Source organism: Condylostylus longicornis, unplaced genomic scaffold (genome assembly GCF_029603195.1).
Source record: "Condylostylus longicornis isolate FDR11 unplaced genomic scaffold, ASM2960319v2 ptg000004l, whole genome shotgun sequence".
NCBI classification, from domain to species: Eukaryota; Metazoa; Arthropoda; class Insecta; order Diptera; family Dolichopodidae; genus Condylostylus; species Condylostylus longicornis.
In genome coordinates, this window is record NW_026577973.1 from 17,440,239 (window position 1) to 17,463,477 (window position 23,239).

The following is a 23,239-nucleotide window of genomic DNA, read 5'->3' on the forward strand; positions in this document are numbered from 1 at the left end:
ATATGCGTTTATTTTTAGAATAGAAGAACATTTTTAAGAGAAGAGCACCAGCTTCGATAACTTATACTTCTTTATCTTTCCGTGCTTATTTCAAGTAGGTACATACTAAATACATATTTAATATAAGTAAAAAACACAACCTTAAAATTTTTTATTTTATTTCCAAATGCATTTTATTTTTTTAAATGTGTTTGTTTTACATAATAAAAGAAAAAAAAATACAAATTCTTGAATTTAATGATACAAATTATTTTATGTAATCAAAAAATACGATAACTATTGAAAAAGTAAACAAGATATTTTTTTAAGTATAGATCGAACAAAATTAAATTAAATTGAACAAAGAGAACAAGTTCTCCTACAATTATTACAACATACATATGTACATATGTTATTCATACACAATAAAAAACTAAAAACATAATAAATTGAAACAAAACAAATGTTTTTAAAAAACAATTTTATGTTTCTCGAAGTTAGGTAAATTCTTTTTTATTTTTCGTAACACAATTTTGTAAAATTTTTATTAAAAGATGGCAGACAGATGATTTTTTCTGTTCTTCAAACCTTATGCAATTGTAATATCTTTATTCTTAATATTTATAATAGCTACTCTTATTTTATTTTTTTAAAATTGCTTTGAGTTAGTTATCTTATGACCAATGATTATAATTATTTTTAAAATGCCGTTGTGTTCGAAAATCTAAATTTTTTGCATTTTAAAGTTTTCTTTTTTTAACTATTCTAAAGTGCTTTGAATTTTGTAACATAAATAATTTGAATTTATGTAAAATGAAATTTTAAGCTTCAAGCTTTCACTCTCTTTAATTTTAATTAGTTCTTTAAATGACCTTTTTATCTAATAAATGAAAATTTTTATTTTAGATATTTAGAAAGCTAAACCGGCATCCCTATAAGTTGTGAAAATTTTCTCAATTGAATTAACATAGGCAGCAGTTCTCAAATCCAATCCCAAATTGTATTTTTGGGCAGTTTTCATAATGGCACGAGCTGAACGTTCCATAGTATAATCTAAACCAGAATGTACAATGTCCTTTTCTGAGGCGCCAGCAATACGTTTTTTGAATGCTTCAGATGGTTTAACTGGAATTTTATTACCCTTTTCGCCAAATGTACGTTCCAATGATTCTTGGACAGATTCTATATATCAATACAAATAGATAAATATAAAATTAAATAATTAAATTTTTATAACTTGAAATTTTTTGTTAGTAAATTGCACACTGGAAGAAAAAGAAAGCATTTAACGCAGTACTATATAATTTACATATTTATATAAAAAATTATGTTTTTATGCTTATTTTGTTATGTTTACATAATAAGCTACAAAATTTTACTTTTTATTGGTTATAGAATATGAGATGATTACAAAATAAGTATCTATATTATATACCATCGTTTAGAGAACCATAAACTGGTTAAACTTTATTTAAGTACTCTACAAGTATCAAATGAAACCATTTTTCGAAAGATTGTTTAATATAACCTAAAATAACCTTTGAAAATAAATTTTGATTTATTCATATTTTCTTACCTATTCATCCGTTTGAACAGGGTAAGATTTCGAAATAAAAAGTTTTTGCAAGATTTTGATATTTCGGGAAATGGCTTAGATTTATCATATAATAAATATAAACATTTTATTGCTTACGATTGTTACGATGTTAATGGATAAATACTTATTTCTGAATCACTGTTAAATGTTATAACAAGAATACTTTACTACACTTGCATTACAAAATGCTGTTAGCACTTTTAACAAGTTATTAATCATTTTTAAATTATTTCAAAATTCAAAACAAAAAAATATATTGGGCAACAGTAAATATCAAATGAAAATAATTATTTTGTACGAGTATTTTTAAAGCAATTAAATAAATTAACTTCAATAGGAAAACTAAAAATTTTAATATTTGAATAATTTTTTCAAGAAATTAAACTTTCTTGACTAAAATTCGTAAGGACACGAAATCATTTTTATATTTTATAAAATAAGAAAAATACATATAAGTATGTAGATCTCAAGTCAATAACAAGATATTGCAACTAAATTCAATTCAATATTTTGCTCAATATTTGTTTAAAATTTACATCAATATATTTTTCCTATTTCAATTAAATGAATTGATTGTATATTTTTCTATAAACAAAACGTGGAAAAATTAATACATGTGCATAAGCATACTTAAAAAATTTTATGCCACACGAACCTTTCAGCAACATTGGGTTCAGTGACAAGCACCTAATAAATTATTTTGAAAATTTATAAGTTAAGTACAAATAGAAATTTTCTATTATATTCAATATTGTACTAAATATGAGCATAAATTTGAATAAATAATTTAATCGGGGTTAATTTGTAATAGTATATTGTAAATTCATTACTACGCTCAATAATTTATTGCTTTATAAACTCGAAGTTAAACTGAAGCTTTAAAAAAACATTTTATACCAAAAAGATAATATAAAAAGAAGTTTTTGTTGGATTGCAAACCTATAGCATTTAAATTGTCATATAATTGAAAATTCTAATCATTAAAATTAAAAATTTTTATAATAAAGCAAATCTGAATGATTAAATCTAAGATTTTGATTTAGTTTTAGTTTTCTGAGAAATGAATTGAATGCTTTTTTAAAACAAAAAAATTAATTTTATTTATAACTTATAAAGTTCAATAAAAATGATAAAGTTTGATGTATGTAAATTTGTTCGCTACGCTACTCACACACATGCAACATTTTTATAGAAATAAAAATTTGAAAATAATTCTTAAATATAAAATAAAAACAAAAGCAAAACAAAATGGAACCAAAATAGAAGTGCAAATAAATGACAAAGTTGACTATACCACTGAAATATCTTTCAATAGACTGCTGAACAGAATCTAAATTTAATAAAGAAAACAAATTATAGTAAAGAATAAATAATAAATGTAAAAAACAAAAAAAAATTAAGATGAACCTTTTTTAATAAAATTATCCTTCAATTTGTATGGCTTAGAACAAAGCAAATAAAATAGTTTTAAGAAAATTCGGATTATTTAGACTTTCATTATTTTTTTTAACAAATAAATGCGTATAAAAAAAATTAATACTTTTTGTTTTTAATTTAAGTTAATTGAAATTTTCATTAATTTAAGTGTTCTTTTACGGGAAGCGCTTATCCGAAAACCGATTTATCGATCCAAGATTCTGAAAACTGATCGTTATGCTATCTTGTAAAAATAATTATGTCGCATAAGTATTTATGTAAGTAGTTTATTAGCTTTTGATTTTACTTCCAATTTGAAAATTACAGGTTTTCTGTGTTAACTTTAGTTGTATTCGAATATTAATAAAATTATTTTTCAAAAAATGCAAAACTCTCGATTTTAAGCGCGATCAAAAAATCTAAGTTTTTTTTTGTAGAAATTAAGCTTTTTTTTTAATTTATTACAAGAACGTTTATCTATTAGCTAGATAAGACGTAACGTAAAACAGTAAAAAAGTAAATGCAGCAAAAATTCCACATTTGTCCTTGCAGGAAATGTGTAAGAATGCTGCTTTACCTGAATTTTTTTCAAGTTGTGGTATTTCTGAATTATTTCCTTATATCATTTCCATATAGAAATTATACAGGACCTAAACTAGCTCAATTTTATAGTATGTTATAATTTAAACAATAAAAATTTAACAGGTCCTTATAACAAAAAATTATTACTAAATTTTTATTTTATGTCACTTTATAAAATATTTAGCTTACGTTTATTTGAAAAAATTAAAGGTTAAATAAAATTTAAAACTTAGAGCATACCAAAGAATAATTTTAATAACAATTATTTGCTAAATGTTTTTTAAGAAGCAATAATTTTGTACTTTACGTTTTTTTTTTATTTGATTTCCTTATATAAATCCTTATGTTTAATAAATGGTTAAAAAAAAATTAAGATATTATCAAAGTATATTTACCGAGCAAATGATAATTAGAATCTCGTTCGTATTTAAATGTCAAACGACCATATGATACGTGATTTAAGTTTTTCAACCATTCAAAGAATGATACGGTTACACCACCGGCATTTAAGTACAAATCTGGGATCACAAGAATACCACGGTCCATTAAAATTTGATCTGCAGCTGGTGTAATTGGTCCATTAGCACCTTCACCGATTATCTAAAATGTGTATAGGTTTCAAAAAGACACATCATGTTTATAATATTGCGAAAACTTACTTTTGCGTTGATTTTGCCAGCATTTTCTGATGTTATAACTTTTTCGATGGCTGCTGGAACTAAAATATCACATTTTTCAAACATAAGATTTTCTCCTTTATATTTTTGAGCCCCTTGAAAGCCGACAATTGTTCCGTGCTCAATACGATAATCTTCTAAAGCCTAATTTTTATGGGTGTGGTTAGTAATTGCCAATTATTTTTTAAGTTCATACCTTGGGGTCAATACCATCAGGGTTGTAAATTTGACCATCGTGTTCAATAACTCCAATACATTTAGCACCAGCGCGTACCAAATATCTGCATGTGTGAAGACCTACATTACCGAAACCTTGTACAACAAAAGTTTTACCAGCCCAACCCGTTTCAAGACCTTTAAAATAAAAAAAAAAACTATTCAATATTCATGTTTGTTTTGTTTTTTCTAATGATATTTTTACCAATCATCTTCATATAAGTTGCATCTTTAATGAAATTATCCAAGCCATGGAAAATTCCACGACCGGTAGCTGAAACACGACCGTGAATACCACCTTGATTGATCGGTTTACCGGTAACACACGCGGATGCATTAATATCCAAATATCCTACAGTTTTTTCATATGTGTCAGCGATCCATGACATTTCTCTTTCACCAGTACCATAATCTGGAGCTGGTACATCAACACCAGGGCCAATAAAATGTTTTTTTGATAATTCCAACGCAAATCTGCGTGTAATTTTTTCTAATTCATGTTCAGAGTATTTTTTTGGATCAATTTGTAATCCAGCTTTGGCACCGCCAAAAGGTACATCAACGCAGGCGCATTTAAATGTCATTAGAGCTGACAAGGCTTTAACTTCATCTCGACATACATCCATTGAGTAACGAATACCTAAAAAGTAATAGAAAAAATATACATGTGTTAATAATTTTAATAATAATTTAATTTTTAGCTTTTTTTAATAAATATTCATTTAAATTAAATTTGCCAAACTATTTTTTTGTGCAACAAGTGTTTTTCACAGAAAAATGGTATACAATTCGACTTCATGTTTGCTTGTGTTTGCTGTAAGCTTTTGTTGGAATTTTTCTCTTAATTTTAAACGTTGACAATAATAAAAACTTAATCTAGATTGATCCTAATTATGAAACTGATATGCAACCAAGTAAATACACGTTCAGAAATTATTCATATTTTGTAACGTCTACATAAATTTACTTATGTAAACACAATTATAAAAACATAACTAAGTCATTCTTAATTATTTTTAATTATGGATCATATCAAAATATTAAACTACATATGTTCCTTTACCACTAATATTTGTAGTGTTTTTTTCTAAATTAAAACATTTATAGTGTATCAAGTGCAAACAAAAAGTGCAAAAGTTTTAAGAAAACTAAGTATTATGAAAATCAGATAGGGTATACAAATACAAGTCGTTATCATGTAACAAGTACCAGCCAAAATAAAATACATAAAAATAACGACTGTGTGAGTATGCACACAATAAATTTGTTCAATTTTTATTAGCTATTCTTAAATTCTATATTTTATCTAAATTTTCACTCCATACCTAGTGAATATACCCTTCGTGAAGGGGATATTCACTATGGTATGGAGTTTGTAACCAAGTTTGACTTTGAAGGAATCGTCTCCAGTATGGATATATATATATATGTATATATTCTTGCTCAGCGTAAAATTCTGCGTTGATTTAGACATGTCTGTCCGCCTGTTCGTCCGATCGATTTTAAATATTTAGAAAAATATTAAGACTTCATTAGAAAATATTTAGATTCATGAAACTCGGCCGTCGTGTGTTCACTCGTTTCAGTCGGTCAGACATAAAATCCGTGAAGTTTCTCTTGAATGGTTTGACAGGTTTAAGTAATTGCCATATAGCAATCAAAGTTATTCCTAAATATTTCAAAAACAAATTTTTAAACTCAGATTATCAAAGTGCAGGGTATTATTTAGTTGGTCTATATCGACTGAAACGTTTTTACTTGCTTTAATATTATTTTATCGACCTCAAGAAGTGCATTTATACAATATACGTTTCATGTAACACTAGTAAGCCTACAAAGGACTACAACTATAAAGGATTGGGTCAAATCCAATGCATTTTCTTGAAAAATTTGTTTTATGTTAAGAGAAGGAACTGATAAGATTTTTTTAAATATGAATTGTAATTTCTATAAAACATAACTATAAAAAAATATAATAAAAAAAAGAAGAAAAGCAGAATGAAATGTCAATATACACTACATGTATAATGCTATGTATAATATTCCTCGCTTCTTCAACAAGCGAAATACATATTCTCTTTTTCACATTGTGCGTTTTATTTTGTCACATAGTATTTGGTTCTAAAAAATCTGATACAGATTACTCGTTTTTCTCAAATGTCCATTAAAAATATTGAATCCCATTTGAAAGTCTATAATTTAATATACAAACACATATATACATACATACATTTTTATGTGCCATATAAGTGTTGTTAATTAATTTCAAATAAGTAGATAATGATAATACTGTTTTTACTCTGTTGTTATAGATTGCAAAAATAAAAGTTTTTTGTTATTATTTTTATATTTAAAGAAATTTGTGCAATTCTTTACAGGATTAATAAGAATACTTTGTTATATTGTCATCTTAAACTCTAGACCAGTCCTTAAAAGCTATTTCGTGTAACCGCCCAATCCTAATTGTAAAAAAAAGCACTTACTTTTTAATTTTTGGTTTATTTCAAGAAATTTTATTTACATAAATTTGTTTCATCTAGCATATGTGTATATACAAATATTATTTCTTGTTCTATAATATTTCTTAAGGGTCTCGTTAAAAAGTTTTATTAAGTGAGATCATCGCGCCTCTTGCAAATTAATTCATTTTTCAAGTTCATAAGATTCATTTCAGTGATAGACATCTTATGAACTTGAAATATTTAACTGTGAAGCATGCTTTTTGTCGAAGTAAATTTAATAATATTTAAATAAGAGTTTCAAAATAACACTCACAAAATGATAAAAAAATTGATATAGATAATTTGAAGATCGTAATTTACAAATGTATTTTTGGTGCCTTTTAATAACTGTGTCTGATACAAATTTTATAGAAGAAAATATAAGTGCAATCAGCGCAAATGTTCGCTCGGTGTTAGTTTACATTTTGTTCGCTTGGTGTGTTTCCTAATTAATAGTGTTCTTTAATTTATCTATCTCCATAAACAAATTTTCAATAAAAAATGTTTGTGACCCCATTAAGAAGTTTCAGCTGTCCCTCAACTTTATTTATTTTGTGGCCCATGGGCTGGCCACCGTTGAGAAACACTGGTTTAAACTCTAGAATTTAATATTAGCCTTTTTGAAAAATACTATTTACAAAGATATACATTGATATGTTATTTAACTACAAAATTTGTATTAATTCCGGTTTTTTAAGAAAAATGTGGAAATATCAAAATAATAACAATTTAACATTTGCATATTCTAAAAAACAAGATTTTTTGTACACGTATTAAAATCTTATATACATACATACATATGTATGTATAAAAAATTTTAGTTTTTTTACTGAAAATAAGTACATACAAGAAAAAACCTTAAATTATCTCTTTATATTTTCTTATGCTTAAGTTTTTTTTTTGTTTTGAAACAAATTCGTTTACTGCAATTGGAAACAATGTAATCTGGAACATAATTGAAAAATATTATTGTTTTCAAATATTTTTCAAAAAAACCTCAAAATTCAATTTTAGAAACTGAAATATTCTTTTTCAGCACTTTCGTGTAAGCAATGTGAATGTTTAAATTTTAACACAATTTAAAATTTTTAGAGAAAATGAAAAAATAAACTTTCTCATTACATAATAATATTGTACTTTTGTTTTTAATTTTAAACTTATTTAGACTAATTTATAATATTATGAAATTTGTCAAGAATGTATGGCTTAGTTAAAACCCTTAGTTTTAAGTTTTTTAGTGTTTACTATATGAATTTTGTACGAGTGTTTTACTACGATTGTGAACTAAAAAATTTATTGTGGTTAAATTAAAAATAGAAGTTTTCAGGGCATACATAATACAGACTATAAAAACTGATATGCTAATATAAAGAAGAATTATCGACATATGTATGTATGTACATATAATATTTTCTTCTCAAACAAAAATATTTTCCACATTTTGCATACATATGCATAAAATAAGAGAAATATTTTTTTCACAGTTTTTAGGAAGCATAAATGTATGAACATTAAAAACTTATTTTTAATTAATTTTTTTTTTTGATTCATATACATAAATAATTTACATACATATATGCAATATTTATGTTGTCACTAGAAAACTAATTTCTTTCAAAATTTAGAATAGATGAGTCATAAAATTATAATAATAAGTTTTATTTGTTTGTTGTTACGTATAAGGTGCATGTGTGAATATTTTTTTACGTCAATGTAATATAAATAAATTAACTAAATAGAATTTAGTTATTTAGAAAAATAAAATACTTTCATTTTCCTTAGGAATTCGAAATACCGAATATTAATCGCTACACCTGAAAGTTTTAACCCTGAATTTTTGACAAAACAAAAAAATAGATTGCCTGCCTGCATGTATGTTTGTATGTATGTATCTATTCAGATAAATTTTGAATTGATTTTGGCTTTTACTTCTCTTCTATGTGCTGTATATAAATATGTATATACATATACATAACAATATTTGAATATATTTTGGATATAAACAATCTAAAAATTGTTAGTCTGACCAGCAATGTAAATCACATGCATATATGTATGTATAATATGTAATATTAGAATAAACAAACATAAATTTGTATAAAAGAAAATTTTTAGTTGTCAGTATCACACCCACAATTTGATCATCTGTTTGATTTTGTAATAAAAGTTTGAAAATAAAATCAAATGTTTATCTATGTTTAGTTTTATTTTTCTATTGTTTACATTCTTTCCTGAAAACATTGTAGACTGAAAAGGTTTTTCGTCTACAATTAACCTTCCCAAATATGTATCTAATTTAAACTTTTATTTTGACTATCAAAGAGATTTTTCTCGATTCGGCTAAGTGAATTCTTATAAAATACTTCACGTTTATTTAAATGAAGAACGAAAAATGAAAAAAAAATCACGTTTAAATACCTTTGACAAATAAAAAACAACAGAGACAAACAAAAAATGACCTGAAAATATTTAAGTACATACGTTTTTCTAAAAATTGAATTCGATCCAAATGACAAATTTATTTTGAGTTTAAAAATATCTAGCAATACATTGTAAAATTTTTATATTTTCTAACATCTTAAGTACATAATGTGTTTGAAAAAATTAATATTTTTTTTTCAAGAAAATTTACAAGTAAATTTTTTTTTGTACTTTGTATTTGCGCATTGTATTAGTTAAGGAAATTAAAAAAAATTGACTAAAAACCTCTTTCAAAAATATTTAATAATACATATGTATGTACATGTACACACACATTTATTATCAAATACTTTCGCAAAATTTTAGGTCCAATAATATTAGTTTTGCTGATTTTAAACACATGTTTTATTATTTGTGAATATTATATTTAGAAATCAAATTACATAACTTATACGCGAAATGTTTATTTAATTTTCGATATTTTCTTATCTCTTTTTCTATGCAAAAAGGATTACTATGTTATTAAAATATTTTGTAAATATCAATAAAATTATTTTGTTTATTTCATTTATTGTAAGTAATATTTATTTCAAAGTCAATACATAAGTAGATATGACTTATATATGTTTATAATTTTCAAAAGGTAATAAATTTTAGTGTAAATCATTATAAGGGGGTTTTCGATAATTCCGTTCTAGAATAGCTCCAACTTGTAACCTAAAATAGTTTGTTCGGAAATTACACGCTGAAATAAAGTGCTTTCGGAAATTTACTCTCTAATAAAGAAATGCAAGAAATGTAGCGTAGATATCTTTTTAAATTTTTAGTTTAAATTTTTTCCCTTAAGCTTATTTTAGATGATTAATAAAGTATATACATGTGGTTTAAATAAACATACATGTATGTTTTGTATTTCACTAAAATTTTATTTTAAAATTAAGCATTAATTAAAAAACTTGACAATTTTATATTACATCTTAGAGAATAAAAACGATTCTTAGTCTTCTTAGAAACCATTCAAGATGAGATAAAATTGTTCTCACGCTTACTTTTGAAAAATCTTAGATTGCAAATGCAATAAAGACCTATTTGTGGTACAACTATCGGTTGGTAATCACAAAAATACAAAAACTATCTCATCAATACATTAATTTAAAACGGTCCTTTGTCTATAGAAGTTAAGTTATTGAAAAGTCTTTTATATAGCCGAGAAAGCCGAGTTTCAAATAAGATGACAATAAAATTTCAAAGCTAGGATGAATTTGTATAAGTTTTAAGAATTTTTGTGTCTTCCTTTTTTTTTTTGGTAAGTCCATTGACACAATATTTAATCTAAAGACAATCAAAGCATTCAAAGATAATGAAAGAAACAAAATACAGTAAAAATCTGTTCCAGTGAATACAATAAAAACACGGGCTATTCATTTTTGTTGCTTTGAAACGTCCAATTTTTTTTATATTTTAAATTTTGTTGTGTGAAAGATATTGTTATAAAATAGTGTTATAAAAAAAATCTTTAAAAAAATTTGTTCACTGTGTTGGGCTCTTATAAAAATTCTTTTTTTCAATTCAGAGTGTAAGGCAGTCAATGCTAAAATTTCTGTGTTCACTCGACTGAAAAGTTCATAAAATATCTCACCAATTTTGTATCTCTTTTCACTTTATAATATACTTTAATACTTTAGAACTTCCTTTCAATTTTTCCATAGTCTCTTATCGTTTTTGAGCTTTTGAAAGAATTTTCTAAATGAGGTAAACACATAAATATGAATTATATAAAAAACTTCCTCGCATTAATAAGTTGCATGTTCAAAATAGTTCTGCTTCAAATACTTTTCAAACTGACAAATATTAGAAATTGGTTCTTATGTATATTTACTAGTACAATGTACATAATTTATCTTTCTTGAGTATTAAAAACGTATAGCAATATTTGCACTTGTTAAGTATTTTGCTCGTGTCTTTTATTGCTCATGTCGTTTATAGTATGTATTAAATTCCCATAGCTGAAATTTTTTAAGTTCCGAATATTTTTATAGTATCAGCCGAAAGTTACTATATTCTGTAATTCATATCTTTATATGGAACCAAACGGTTATTGTAGGCGTATTTAATTCTAATAGTAACCTAGCATTTACATACATCTACGTTTTGTTAAACGATAAGTATTATTTTACGAATATACAGCTACATATACATATAATATATTAGATCAAATATTCGTTCGTATAATTGATTTTTGTTTACTCGTTTTTGCAATAAAAGAAAAAAACACAAAAAAAATCATAACACTCTTGTTTAATATTCTTATCACGTGGTTAGCAAATATGTACTATAGTAGAATGAGTGCAAGTAATAACAATACGTTTCGATAAAAGTTAGCCAGCTTTAGAATTACAAAATACAATAAAAATAATATAAAGAACAGCGTTTGTGTCACCATCACCACAACATGAAGTGATTTTTTAAGCGTGCTTCAATTTCAATTTGCTTCTATGCTTTTTGTATGATTCTTAAATATACATACATATTATACGAGTATTGTATATATAATATTTATTTTTAATTCTTTTTTTAAAAAAAATTATTTAATTTAAATAATTTTTTAATTTGATAATAAAACAAAACACTCGCAATACACATACATACATATATATGTATGCATATTTTTGACGGAACTCTTACAAAAATTGTGTATGTGCAAAAGTACAATAAATTTACAAGACAAGAGAAAAAGAAAAAAATCAATTTTAAAAAGTTCTTGAAAATGTGTAAAGAGAGCTGAAAATACACAAACACGGTGCAGTATAATTGGAATTAAAGAATCGGAACAAAATATCATAAATACACTTTTTTTATGTTTTTCGTATTTAATACAATTAAGAAACTTATCTTTACATGTTGAAATTATTTAACTTTTTAATCTTTACCACGTGAATGTACTTATGATGTAACAATTTTATGAGTTTAACACTTTTTTCATGTTGTCACATGAAAATATCTTTATATTATGTATAAAAAAGTGTAATTATAATTTCTTTATTTACGATTTTAATATTTTTCAATTTTTATTAAATTAGGCAAATTAAGCTAAATATGTACATGTAATGTATGTATGACCAATATGTATACATATACGGTTTATGTACTAAAATTCCAAAATGGAAACATAAAACTTTTTTAGATTTATTTTGAATGTACGGTAAAATATTCAGACAAGCGTTCCAATTTCTTTTAAAAAAGTATTGACAAGGATAAAAATTTGATACTACCTTTATTACGTGCATATTTGAACAAAAATTGAAAGGTTAACCATCATCAATCATAAATTTAGAATAAAATTTTACTACAAAATACAAAAAAAAATTGATAATTATTATTTGTAAACGATTTTTTGTGTATTTAGTTTTGTGAAGGTTAGAAAATATCGATTTGAAGAGCTCTATAATTGTTTTAGGTTGTAAATAAACTTTACAAATAATTTATAATTATTTGATACAGTCAAATCTGGATAAGAGGTAATTGAATTGAGTTTTACCAAAAAAAAAGGAAGACACAAAAATTCTTAAAACTTGAACAACTAGAGATACACTAGTACACACACAGGCTGACAGACCGACCTCTTGCTAAAAATAATTTATTTACGCTTCCTTCCATGAAGAAGTGCGTCTATATCAATATGTTCCAACATTCGAAATTTGGTGCTTTCACATATACCTTCCTTATTGTATACATTAAGGTCGGTAATAATAATTTTATCATTACAAAATCTTTTGACTGCAACTACAAATACTATAGCATTTAATATAAGCTGGCCATATAGTGGAATATGTTTAATTTGTTATAAAGCTGCTAAAAAATATAATCTCAACGCAATAATCTTAAACTTTCAAAATAACTTTTATTTTTATTTTATCAACACTAAAATTGATAAGAAATTATCTTTCTAAAAATCGCATATTACTATTTTTTTTTAATTTTAAAGCGGGTGTCTTAAATGAAGATAAGAAATTTTTTTTGTTAAAAGAAAAATTAATTATGTGTGGATTGTACACAATCAACAGAAATATGTAACAATAATTACTAGAAAATTATTACATAACAATTATGATTTCAATTATCAGGTTTATATACATATTTTTATATTGTGTGTAATCATATCCACTTTTTTTCTAAGAATGTATGCGAGAGTTATTAAATTTCATTATCAATTGCTTAGCCTGAAATCAAACATAAATTATAGGGCAAATTATGGATTTTCATTTATTTGTGCTAAATAGAAATATTTCAATCATAGATTACGACCATGAGAAACAAATTTTTTGACAAAATTTATTGTAGTTAGATGATTTGCACCTAACGAAATTTTACTTTTTTAATAAGAAATACAGAAAGTATAAAATTCTATCCGTAATTTACAAGTTTTCCTATTTATTAAAAATAGAACTCCCTACAATTGACGCTTATATGTTTTGAACATATTTTTTATTTTACTGCACAAAGAAATATGGAAGAATATTGGTGATTTTTCCTTTATATGAGATTGTTTTACACTAGAGTGAACCAGTATTTTTAAAGCAGTTCCTTTAGCCAATGTAGTTTTTGATTCATTTTAAATATTATGGTGCAATTAGTAAAAAAATTTTTAATCAAATAATTTTGCGTCTGTGATTAATGTTATTCTGGATAATTTCCTCTCTGCCTTTTAATAATTATATTTCATTACATGAATTTTATAGAGAACTTATTATTAATAACTCATTCATTAATCACGTAATGTAGATTAATTTAAACAATCTTCTAGCGTAAAATTATATGCATGTACAATAAACCGCGTTACAGTTTATTATTCTACGAGTACCTGTTTTGCCAGGATTGTTACGGCGATATTAAAAAAAAAAATTTTTTTTATTATTGGAACCAAATTCTCTTATTTATTCATACATAAACATAAACCACATCATTTTTAAAATAATAACAAGATTTTCTTCACCAACAAAAATTCTTGATACATTTTCATAAATGAAGAACAACGCATGAGATTGGTGTTACAATAGGTACTCAACAAAAGTGTACACTATGTAATGAAATAATTTATTAATACATTTAAAATTTAATATCGCAGTCAAAATTTTGTTGTTTATTGCTAAACATAATAATATTGAATTGTTTTGGATTCTTAGCAAATATAAAAAAATTTAAAATCTGGTTAATGCAGATCTTTTCATGTTGAGACTAAAACAAAAAAAAAATACATTCATTACGTTGATCGCATTATGTCACTATGAATATTTAATTGATAAAAATTTTATTTTGTAAACACTTTCTTCAAAAATAAAACAATAAAAAACAAAATTAATTTGCTTATGACTAAAGCAAAAATAGTTTATTTTTAGAAAAGAATGAAAGTACTATTTATTTCGTGCTTGTGTTCGAACATACACATATAAAGTGTGTAAGAAAAATCAAGTGTGTATCTGATCAAGAAAATTGTTTTATTTCTTTTTTATTTGTGAGATCAAAGCATTGCAATTCCCTTCGCAATATATCAGGGATTGCAAACAAGTTACTTTGGAGTTCGATGACTGCAATCGATAAAGCTTATCGATCATAATATTCTTGTATATCTTCTCAGCGCATTTAAAAGTTGCATTGGAATTCTAGCTATTTGTGTTACACAAGCGATTTTTGAAATAATATTGAAATAAATAATAGTAGAAAAGTTTATAATGTAATATAAGAAAAATTTTAAGAAGTAGACAGTAGAGTAATTTGAGCAACTTCGTAGATACACATACACAATGCGTATGCAATGTATACAATGTAAGGTACAATGAATATATTAAAAAAAAAAAAAAAAGAAAATAAGTCGGCCATCATAATATGCAAGATAAACATTTCACAGACTTATAATTGAGTAATATAAGTGCAACGTGTTCTCAGACAAAAAAAAATATGTGTTACAACCTATGTACACGTATAATATATTTTTCTTTTGATATTAATAGATTACAAAACATTCGAACCCACAGCGTGCCTGTCTTATTGTTTCGTTTTATGACTGCTGAAAATCTTTTATAAATTGCATGAATTGTAGCTTTAACATTTATATTATTTGATTTATTAAATACTCATTTTATAAGTGATTATCGTCTTACTCACATAATATCTTCATTATTGTTAATTCATAAAAAGACATAACTTTTATTATATTAATATGATAAAAGTTATGTCTTTTGCTAAGGATTGATAAAAGTTCCTTTACAAAAAAAAACAGTAAAATTTCTATCTAATATATTTTATAAAGGATATAATAAAATATTTTGCCTTAATGAATAACAGTAATTACATGGCTCATAAAAAAAGCCAACTTATTTTAAGTAAATTTTGTAATGCCATTAAGGATAAAAATATTATTGACACTTGTTGTAATCATATGAAAAGCAATTGTAGAGTACTCCTAGCCAAAAGGATCAAATAGAAAATAAGTGTTTTTATCTATTATTGACAGTTCCCTTTTCTTTTTGGAATTACCTATAATAATGTTTTATAAAATATTTTGATAGAAAAACAGATACGAGAAAAATTAAAAGAGAGAAAAAAATAAGTACACAACGAAATTTTTAATCAATGAAATTTCGTATTTATTATTCAATAAAACATACTCCGTTTATAGAAGGCTTAACGAAGCCATAACATTAGAATTTTATTCAGTTTGTAAAATATGTTAATTGATGAACTTATAACAGTAGCTGCCACTGATATTTCGACGTCAGGGAAAAATATCTAATTTATTTATATTTACTATATAAACAAGGCAAGTTTTAAGCAGCAACTTGCATTTTTATTGAATTTCAATTTTAACAAAATTAAATATTTTCATTATTATTTGAGGAAGAAATATCTCACTCTATATTTATTTATTTCTAATATTAGAAAACATTTTACAGTGTAGGTTTATGTACATAACTGAAATAAATGGTTAGTTAAAACTTGTTTAAATAAAGGAAGCACATCTTAAAAGCTACACAAAATTTTGTTAATCTATAAAAATTCGTTTTCTTTGGAATTATACTAGAAAACACATACAAACACATGTACACATTTAGAGACAAAATAAGAATATTTCTTTTTATTATTTTTTATTTAAAAATTTTTCGGACTAGCTATTATGAAAAACAAAAGTAAATTGCCAATATATACACACACATGCATACGAATACTAAAAATAATGTTTATGATTATTATTAAAATTCATGGTATTGACGTACATAAGTTCGATATTTTGATAGTTGATGAGGTGACAATAAATTTTTTTTTTACTTTTGACTTTAGAATTTAAAAATGTATACATTTTTAATTTTTTAAACGTTTTCAAATGATATTTTATAATTTTCTTATTATGCAAATTGTACTAATGAAAATGTTAGTTATTATGTATGTACACATATATTATATATGTATGTATATATATATATATATATGTTATTGCAGTTATCATGGATACAAAGTATTAGGAACGATTAATTAAAAAAATTTTGTTAGTTTAGTGAAAAATCAAAAAAATAAATAAAAAATTTAAGCACCTTAATTTTTTTGAGAAAAAATGTCAAGGCTTTTCATAATTGCATAGATTTAAATAAACTATGCGAACACAAGAATTAAGCAAAGTATTCTTTACTCCCTTTGTTATGACATTTTTTTTTCTGAATATGTAGATATCGGGCACATGAGAAACGTAGGAAATCCACTTATCTACTATTCTGCCGTATATGAGTGATTCTAATATTTAATTGATTTATTTTCTCTGTTTAATGATACCAAGATAAATAGAACTCGAAAATAATTTAAAAAAAATATCGAATTATTTCTTTTAAGAATAATTACATACATATTTCTCTTTAACAATTATTAATTGGAATTGAATTGTAGAATGGTATTGACATCAAAACATTTTCACGGTAGAACATATTTTAGATTCAATTTCTGATTGACATTATAAAATAGCAAAAATGATTTAGTGTCGACATAGGACATCACGACAAATTGAGATGGCGATTGTTAGGATAATAAGAACAATCTTTTTAATATCAATGCGATTGTCCGGTTGGGCAACAGGCCTAAAAGAACATCGTTGGGCTAAAGAGTACATCGCGGGAAGATTCGTGTAATGCAGATTTTGTATGTACATATATGTTAAGCGACTTAATATAAGGAAAATTAGAGTATCACTAAATTCAAGTCATAATGGTGACTTTAAATAACGGAATAGAATGAATGCAATCACTTCAATCAATTATTGAAATTCCATAAATGTCGAGATCATAAAAGAAGTAGGTGCTAATTCTGGTAGGAATTTTTCATTTCGTAAAAGGCAATAAAAAAAAATGATAAAAATAAATATAATTACGTAATAAATTACAAAATACAAATACCGTTTCATAAATTCATTTTTGTTTCAAAACCAATATGGTTAGTTTTTCATTATGTTTATATTTTATGGCAACACATATTTGACATAACTATATAAGCTTGTTTATTAAATCGAATAAAATTTGAACAATGCGCAGAATATTTTTTCAAAATTGCTAATTTAAAAATGATTCTCCACAATCTGCCTTCAATTACAATAAAGTTTAAACATATAAGTACATATAAATAATACATTATTAAGTTAAAAAGTGACTATATAAGCAATTAGAATAAACAAAAATATAATGAAAACTCGTATTGAATTAGGTGCATAACATTTGAATACCAAAAACATAATAAGTTAACATATTTAATATTGGGAAACCTTTACTTCCAATTCTTACTTAATTATAAAATCTTCACATATGAAGATTAAGACGCAGTACTAAAAGTTTTGTGACTCGAAACCTATTTCTTATTATTCTATTCCTTTAATATCTTTTCTGAGTATTTAAAGCAAAGTTAGGACTTTTTTGCAAACAAAATCTAAAAAATAATTTTCAGTTTTTAATTTATTGCTTCTGTTGTAAACACAAAATAAAATATACGCAAAAGATATTATGTAAATATCAAAATTATTCGTCCATTCAACTAATAAAAATTTTTTTTTTTTCAAATACGGTGCATTATACGAGTACAAACCTTAAAATAAAGCAGCTGATAAAACAAGCAACTGATTTCTCTACTGACAATTAATTGTTCTGTTTGCTCTTTATACAAAATATATTTCATATACTTATGTAGCAATATGTACATTATTTTTTATTCTGTTACTTAACTAAGATAAGGCTTAAATAAATCAAAAGACAAATTATTTAAATTTCACTTTCGTCAGTTAAGCACTTATCTCTTTTTATTTAATTAATATGTATTTAATAAATGTTATACTTGTTTAAAGCCAATTAATCTCAAATTATTAAAAATATTGTTCAAATTTTACGCAAATAAGTAATTTTTGAACAATTTGTAAATAACACCAAAGTACAGAAAAATGTAAAGTAAATTTTTCCGAAGGGTGGCTTGACCATCATGTGACATTCGTTATCTTATAAACAAACGAAAATATTAAGTAAGGGAAATGAAGACATTTGTTTTTTTATTGGTCGACATAAATATGTTGTTTTCTACAATTATGTACATATGTTAATTATATTAAGAACATAATATACAATCACATATATGTATATATAAACACATGTGATTATTTATAATTATAACTATTAAAAAATTTAATTTGTACATTTCGGTTCAAATACATATTTTTTTTTGTATTCCAAAAAAAGCACTTAGCAAGTAATCGATAAGAGCATTTTTTTTATTTATTTTGTTAATTATTATTAAATGGGATTTAGATTTAATAAAAAAAATACATTTATTTAAAAATTTCAGTAAGCAACAAGCTTAAGAATATTGCGTAATTTAATCATTACTTATCTAATATAACAAATTTCTTTATATGGTATCTAAATGTTAATGTAAATAAACGTTTTACAGGATGAAATAGAAATCATATGAAAAATGTTTCTTTTATGTGATTTGTGAAGATTTAATAAATGACTTTTTGAAATTATTAATTTGCTAATTATAAATGCTCATTTTATTTGCAACTATTAGAAACTGTATTTTATTTTTTAAGCAAGTTAAGTATGAATAATAACACGTTTATAAAAATAATCTAATTAAATAAATTAACGTTAACAGAATTTTGTTCGTAACATAACTTTAAATATCATTAATTTGGAATACAGGATTTATGCCTATGAATACAGGATTTTCAGGATTGTACTACATATTTGCAAATTTTTATTTTTTTGTGATTTTTTAATAGTCGCTTTTAAAAAATTCAATTTGTGTACTTACACAGGCGAATACTTTATCGTGCATATAACAAAGTAGTAATATTTCAAATATGTACGTAATTCATAGTATTCAGAATAGTTATATAAACCGTGAAATATAATCGAACTTTAAACAAACCAATCCTAAAAACCTTCAAATTTAAACATTTTTTCGGATAGTTTTGTTTAAATGAAGAATTAAAAGTTTTTAAAATAAGGTAGGTACTAAACTAATCTAACAGTATACAAACGATTCTATAAAAACGTGGTTTACATCAAGTCCAGATGGTGTTTTTAATTTTTTGTTGTAGGAAGGCCATACGCCATTTTATTGCATTTCTATTTTCATATTGCAAACAAAAATTTTTCGGGAAAATTTTTTATAGGTAGGCAGGTACAATGGATATAATTAGAAAAATAAATTAAGTTTTTCTTAACATTCTTGAATGTCTGAGTGATTCACAATAAAAATACTAATCAAAACTATGCTTTATATAAATGCGACAAAATAGTAATTCACGATCCTTACAATTAGTATACATATTTCCTTCCAATTCGCAATTTTAGCACAAAAAAATATACCTATGTATTTCACATGAAAGTAACATGCATATGTGTGTAGGTACATACATATAACCGCAAAATGCCTAACATAATTTGTAAATTACATAGTTAATTGTTCAATTTTCTTTTGTTGTTGTCTTGAAATAAAAACTTACATATATATTAACCTCATTTTATATTTTCCCCAAAATTTGAATTAAAATTTGACAAAAAAATAAAAGTCGGTAATATGTATCATCTATTTCTAGTCAAAATAAATACATACATATGTAATATTGTTAAATTTTATGATTCCAAAAAGAAGGTTAATACATAATATAGATTTGTATTTGAACTATTCATTCGTATATATGTACCTACAATGAGTATAAATTTGCCAACTATGACTATTACATAATTCTGTCTTTCCATATTTTTTTTAATTAAAAAATTGGTAACCTAATTTAAAACATAATTTTACATACATACCTCCTTTTGTGGGAACACGATGTGTACTATGTTGAGCTCTGTAACCTGTTATCATTTCGTAATGACCTGAATCTCGGCGAACTGGGAAAGCAATTTCAATAATATGATCACATTGTTGCATAATCATAAGGATTCCATGTACTTTCTTTTGTTTTTCTTCTAAAGTGTATTTTCCTTTTATTCCTTCAACAAAACTATCTTCCGCTACTTTACACCCACGATGAAAAAAATATTCAACCATATCAAAAAATGCCGGATCTTTAGCAGTTGGAACATCCTTTAGTCTATCTGGAATAGTGTAATTTCTAACTTGGTTTACAACAATCGGCAACGATTTGTTAACTACGCTAAAAACATCCTGCTTAACCAAAGAACTTTTGGCCAAAGTTTTTAAATGAAACATCTTCCCAAAATTACGCTTTCGTATCTAGACGTTTACACCACGAAAAACTACTACTGCGATACTAACCGATTGGATTGGTTACTACCACTCAACTAAATTTTGTTCAGAAACTTTAATTAAATTATAAAGATATTTTTATTTTTTATGTAATTCATAAGAGAATTTATCTCTTCACTCAAAGTTTCAAGATTAAAATTTTATGTTAAGAACAAAATCTTTTATAAAATTTCTTACATAAAATAAATATTAAAGAAAAAGAAGAAATATATTTCTAAACGTCTCTAATTTTCGCTCAACAGTATTCACTTTATAAATTGCTTTATTTTATAAGAATATATAATATATAATATGCCTCTACTCTTTCAGCCCTATGTTTGTTTAACAGTGTAGCCAGAATATTTCATTAGTCAGCATAATTTGAAAATTTAGTGTTCCAATTTAAGCCAAATGTTTCGTGTGTTTTTAATTTTGTACATATGTATATTACGCATCCACATTACTGAATTTAACAAAAATATATTTTTTTTTAATTTTTTTCGTGCATATAGTTCATATAGAACTATATTCTTTAAATTTTAATTTCCCTCATTAATTTTTTTCCTATTCCTTCGAAATAAAAGTTTTCAATAATATTCTTGTATGCTATAATACATATTAAATATTGCGACACTTATCATTTGCTGTTAATTTTGTATATAGCCTTATAGAATATTAAAGAACAATTGTTAAGCATAAATCTTAAATATAATGAAAAATGGGTCAAAATGAATGGATACAAATATTATATAAATTAGTTAAAAATTGCTTTGTAGACGAAAATTTTTTAACTAAAAAAAATGCGTATTCGGTCACACTTTTTCTTTTTTGCGCAAACTTAGAAAATTCATTATACACAAGTAAAAAAAAATAAAAACTGGGTATTGCCAATAGATGATAAGAATCAATTACTTTTAGCCAAGACGATATTATAATCATAGGCATAAAAACATAAGTGTTGCCATCTTGTATTTTCACAGTTAGGTATGTGTGAAAAAAAATTATATAGTCTATAACTTTCATCGTTTTCACAGTTGATTAGAATGCATTGATTTAAATGACACTTGGCCAAATTAAAAGTGACACGTATTAGTGATTTTCTAGTTTTGACTGCGTTAATAATTAAAAGTTCCTTTGTGGGACTGTACTAAATTTTAATATATTAGTAAAAAATAAAGAGCTTTGTTAATAGCTTAGTAAAAATAATGCGTATGTTTTTTACAACAAGAATTATTTCATTTTTTGACATTCATCAATTTTAACTTTGACTTTGTCAGTGATTATATTTTGTATAACTATATTACTTTGATGTTGTCAGTGATTTTTTAATCGAGTTACACATAGCCTCAAGACTTTTTATTAAAACTTAAATGAATTATTTTTTTTAAATTTTTGCCTCGTGAAAAGACCTCAAGCTTTTTCTAAGTATATTCGTATGCTACAGTATATGTTTATGAAAAAACTCATTTGAATTTAAATACGACAAAATATTGAATTCAACTTAAATTTTTGGTATACCACAACCAGAAAACTGAGTAAACTTATAACAGCAGGAACCTAGCTTAAGTTATCAATGTAACTAATATAGTGCTTGCTTCAGAAACCAAGAAATATAAAATCCAAGTGAAGTTGAAATTTTCCTGAATCTGAATCTTTTAAGAAAAAAAAAAATGAAATTCATTTTCAAATTTTATATGAAAAAAGAACAAGATGCTAAATAAATACAATTCTTTTGTTAAATTAATACTTATTTGCTAATTTTTATTCGAAATTATACCAAATCTAATTCTAACAGCACTTTATTGAGTATTAATTTTTTTTATTTTTAAAAACGCAGAAAGTCGAAATTCGGAGGATAATAACATACGGAGAGAGGTTCAATTTAAATTATTTTTTGTCATATTGTTGTTCATTTTCTGTAACGTAAGTAATTCATTTACTAATGCGTTTAAAGAAAGTAACTAAAACGGAAATGTACCATTTATCGGAAATGGGGGATGTATTCCAATAATAGTACAAAACCATAATTAGACCCGCCGGACATCGATTCACCGTGTATACTGGCATGA

General features: G+C 24.6%; 1 protein-coding gene across 2 annotated transcripts; it reads right to left on the reverse strand.

Annotated features, from left to right (window-relative positions):
* Nucleotides 1-141: 141 nt before the first annotated feature.
* LOC129607549 (glutamate dehydrogenase, mitochondrial) lies at nucleotides 142-21,434 on the reverse strand. 2 transcript variants are annotated; one of them, XM_055518600.1, is made up of 7 exons: nucleotides 20,732-21,434; nucleotides 4,673-5,107; nucleotides 4,448-4,605; nucleotides 4,234-4,395; nucleotides 3,970-4,174; nucleotides 2,871-2,906; nucleotides 142-1,161 (listed from the first exon to the last, which is right to left on the reverse strand). In XM_055518600.1, exons 1-7 carry the CDS (start codon nucleotides 21,132-21,134, stop codon nucleotides 890-892), a joined length of 1,671 nt encoding a protein of 556 aa, XP_055374575.1. In that variant the 5' UTR covers nucleotides 21,135-21,434; the 3' UTR covers nucleotides 142-889. The 2 variants fall into 2 exon arrangements, with proteins under 2 accessions (XP_055374575.1, XP_055374585.1); XM_055518610.1 differs by lacking the exon at nucleotides 2,871-2,906 and having other exon boundaries at nucleotides 20,732-21,430.
* Nucleotides 21,435-23,239: the final 1,805 nt, after the last annotated feature.

Excerpts from the sequence above, each read along its gene's own strand:
- LOC129607549 (XM_055518600.1), bottom strand. The coding sequence starts at position 21,134 with ATGTTTCATTTAAAAACTTTGGCCAAAAGTTCTTTGGTTAAGCAGGAT. Across the intron at positions 5,108-20,731 it reads TCGTGTTCCCACAAAAGGAG|GTATTCGTTACTCAATGGAT; the intron begins GTATGTATGTAA and ends ATTACTTTTTAG. Across the intron at positions 4,606-4,672 it reads AACTTATATGAAGATGATTG|GTCTTGAAACGGGTTGGGCT; the intron begins GTAAAAATATCA and ends TTTATTTTAAAG.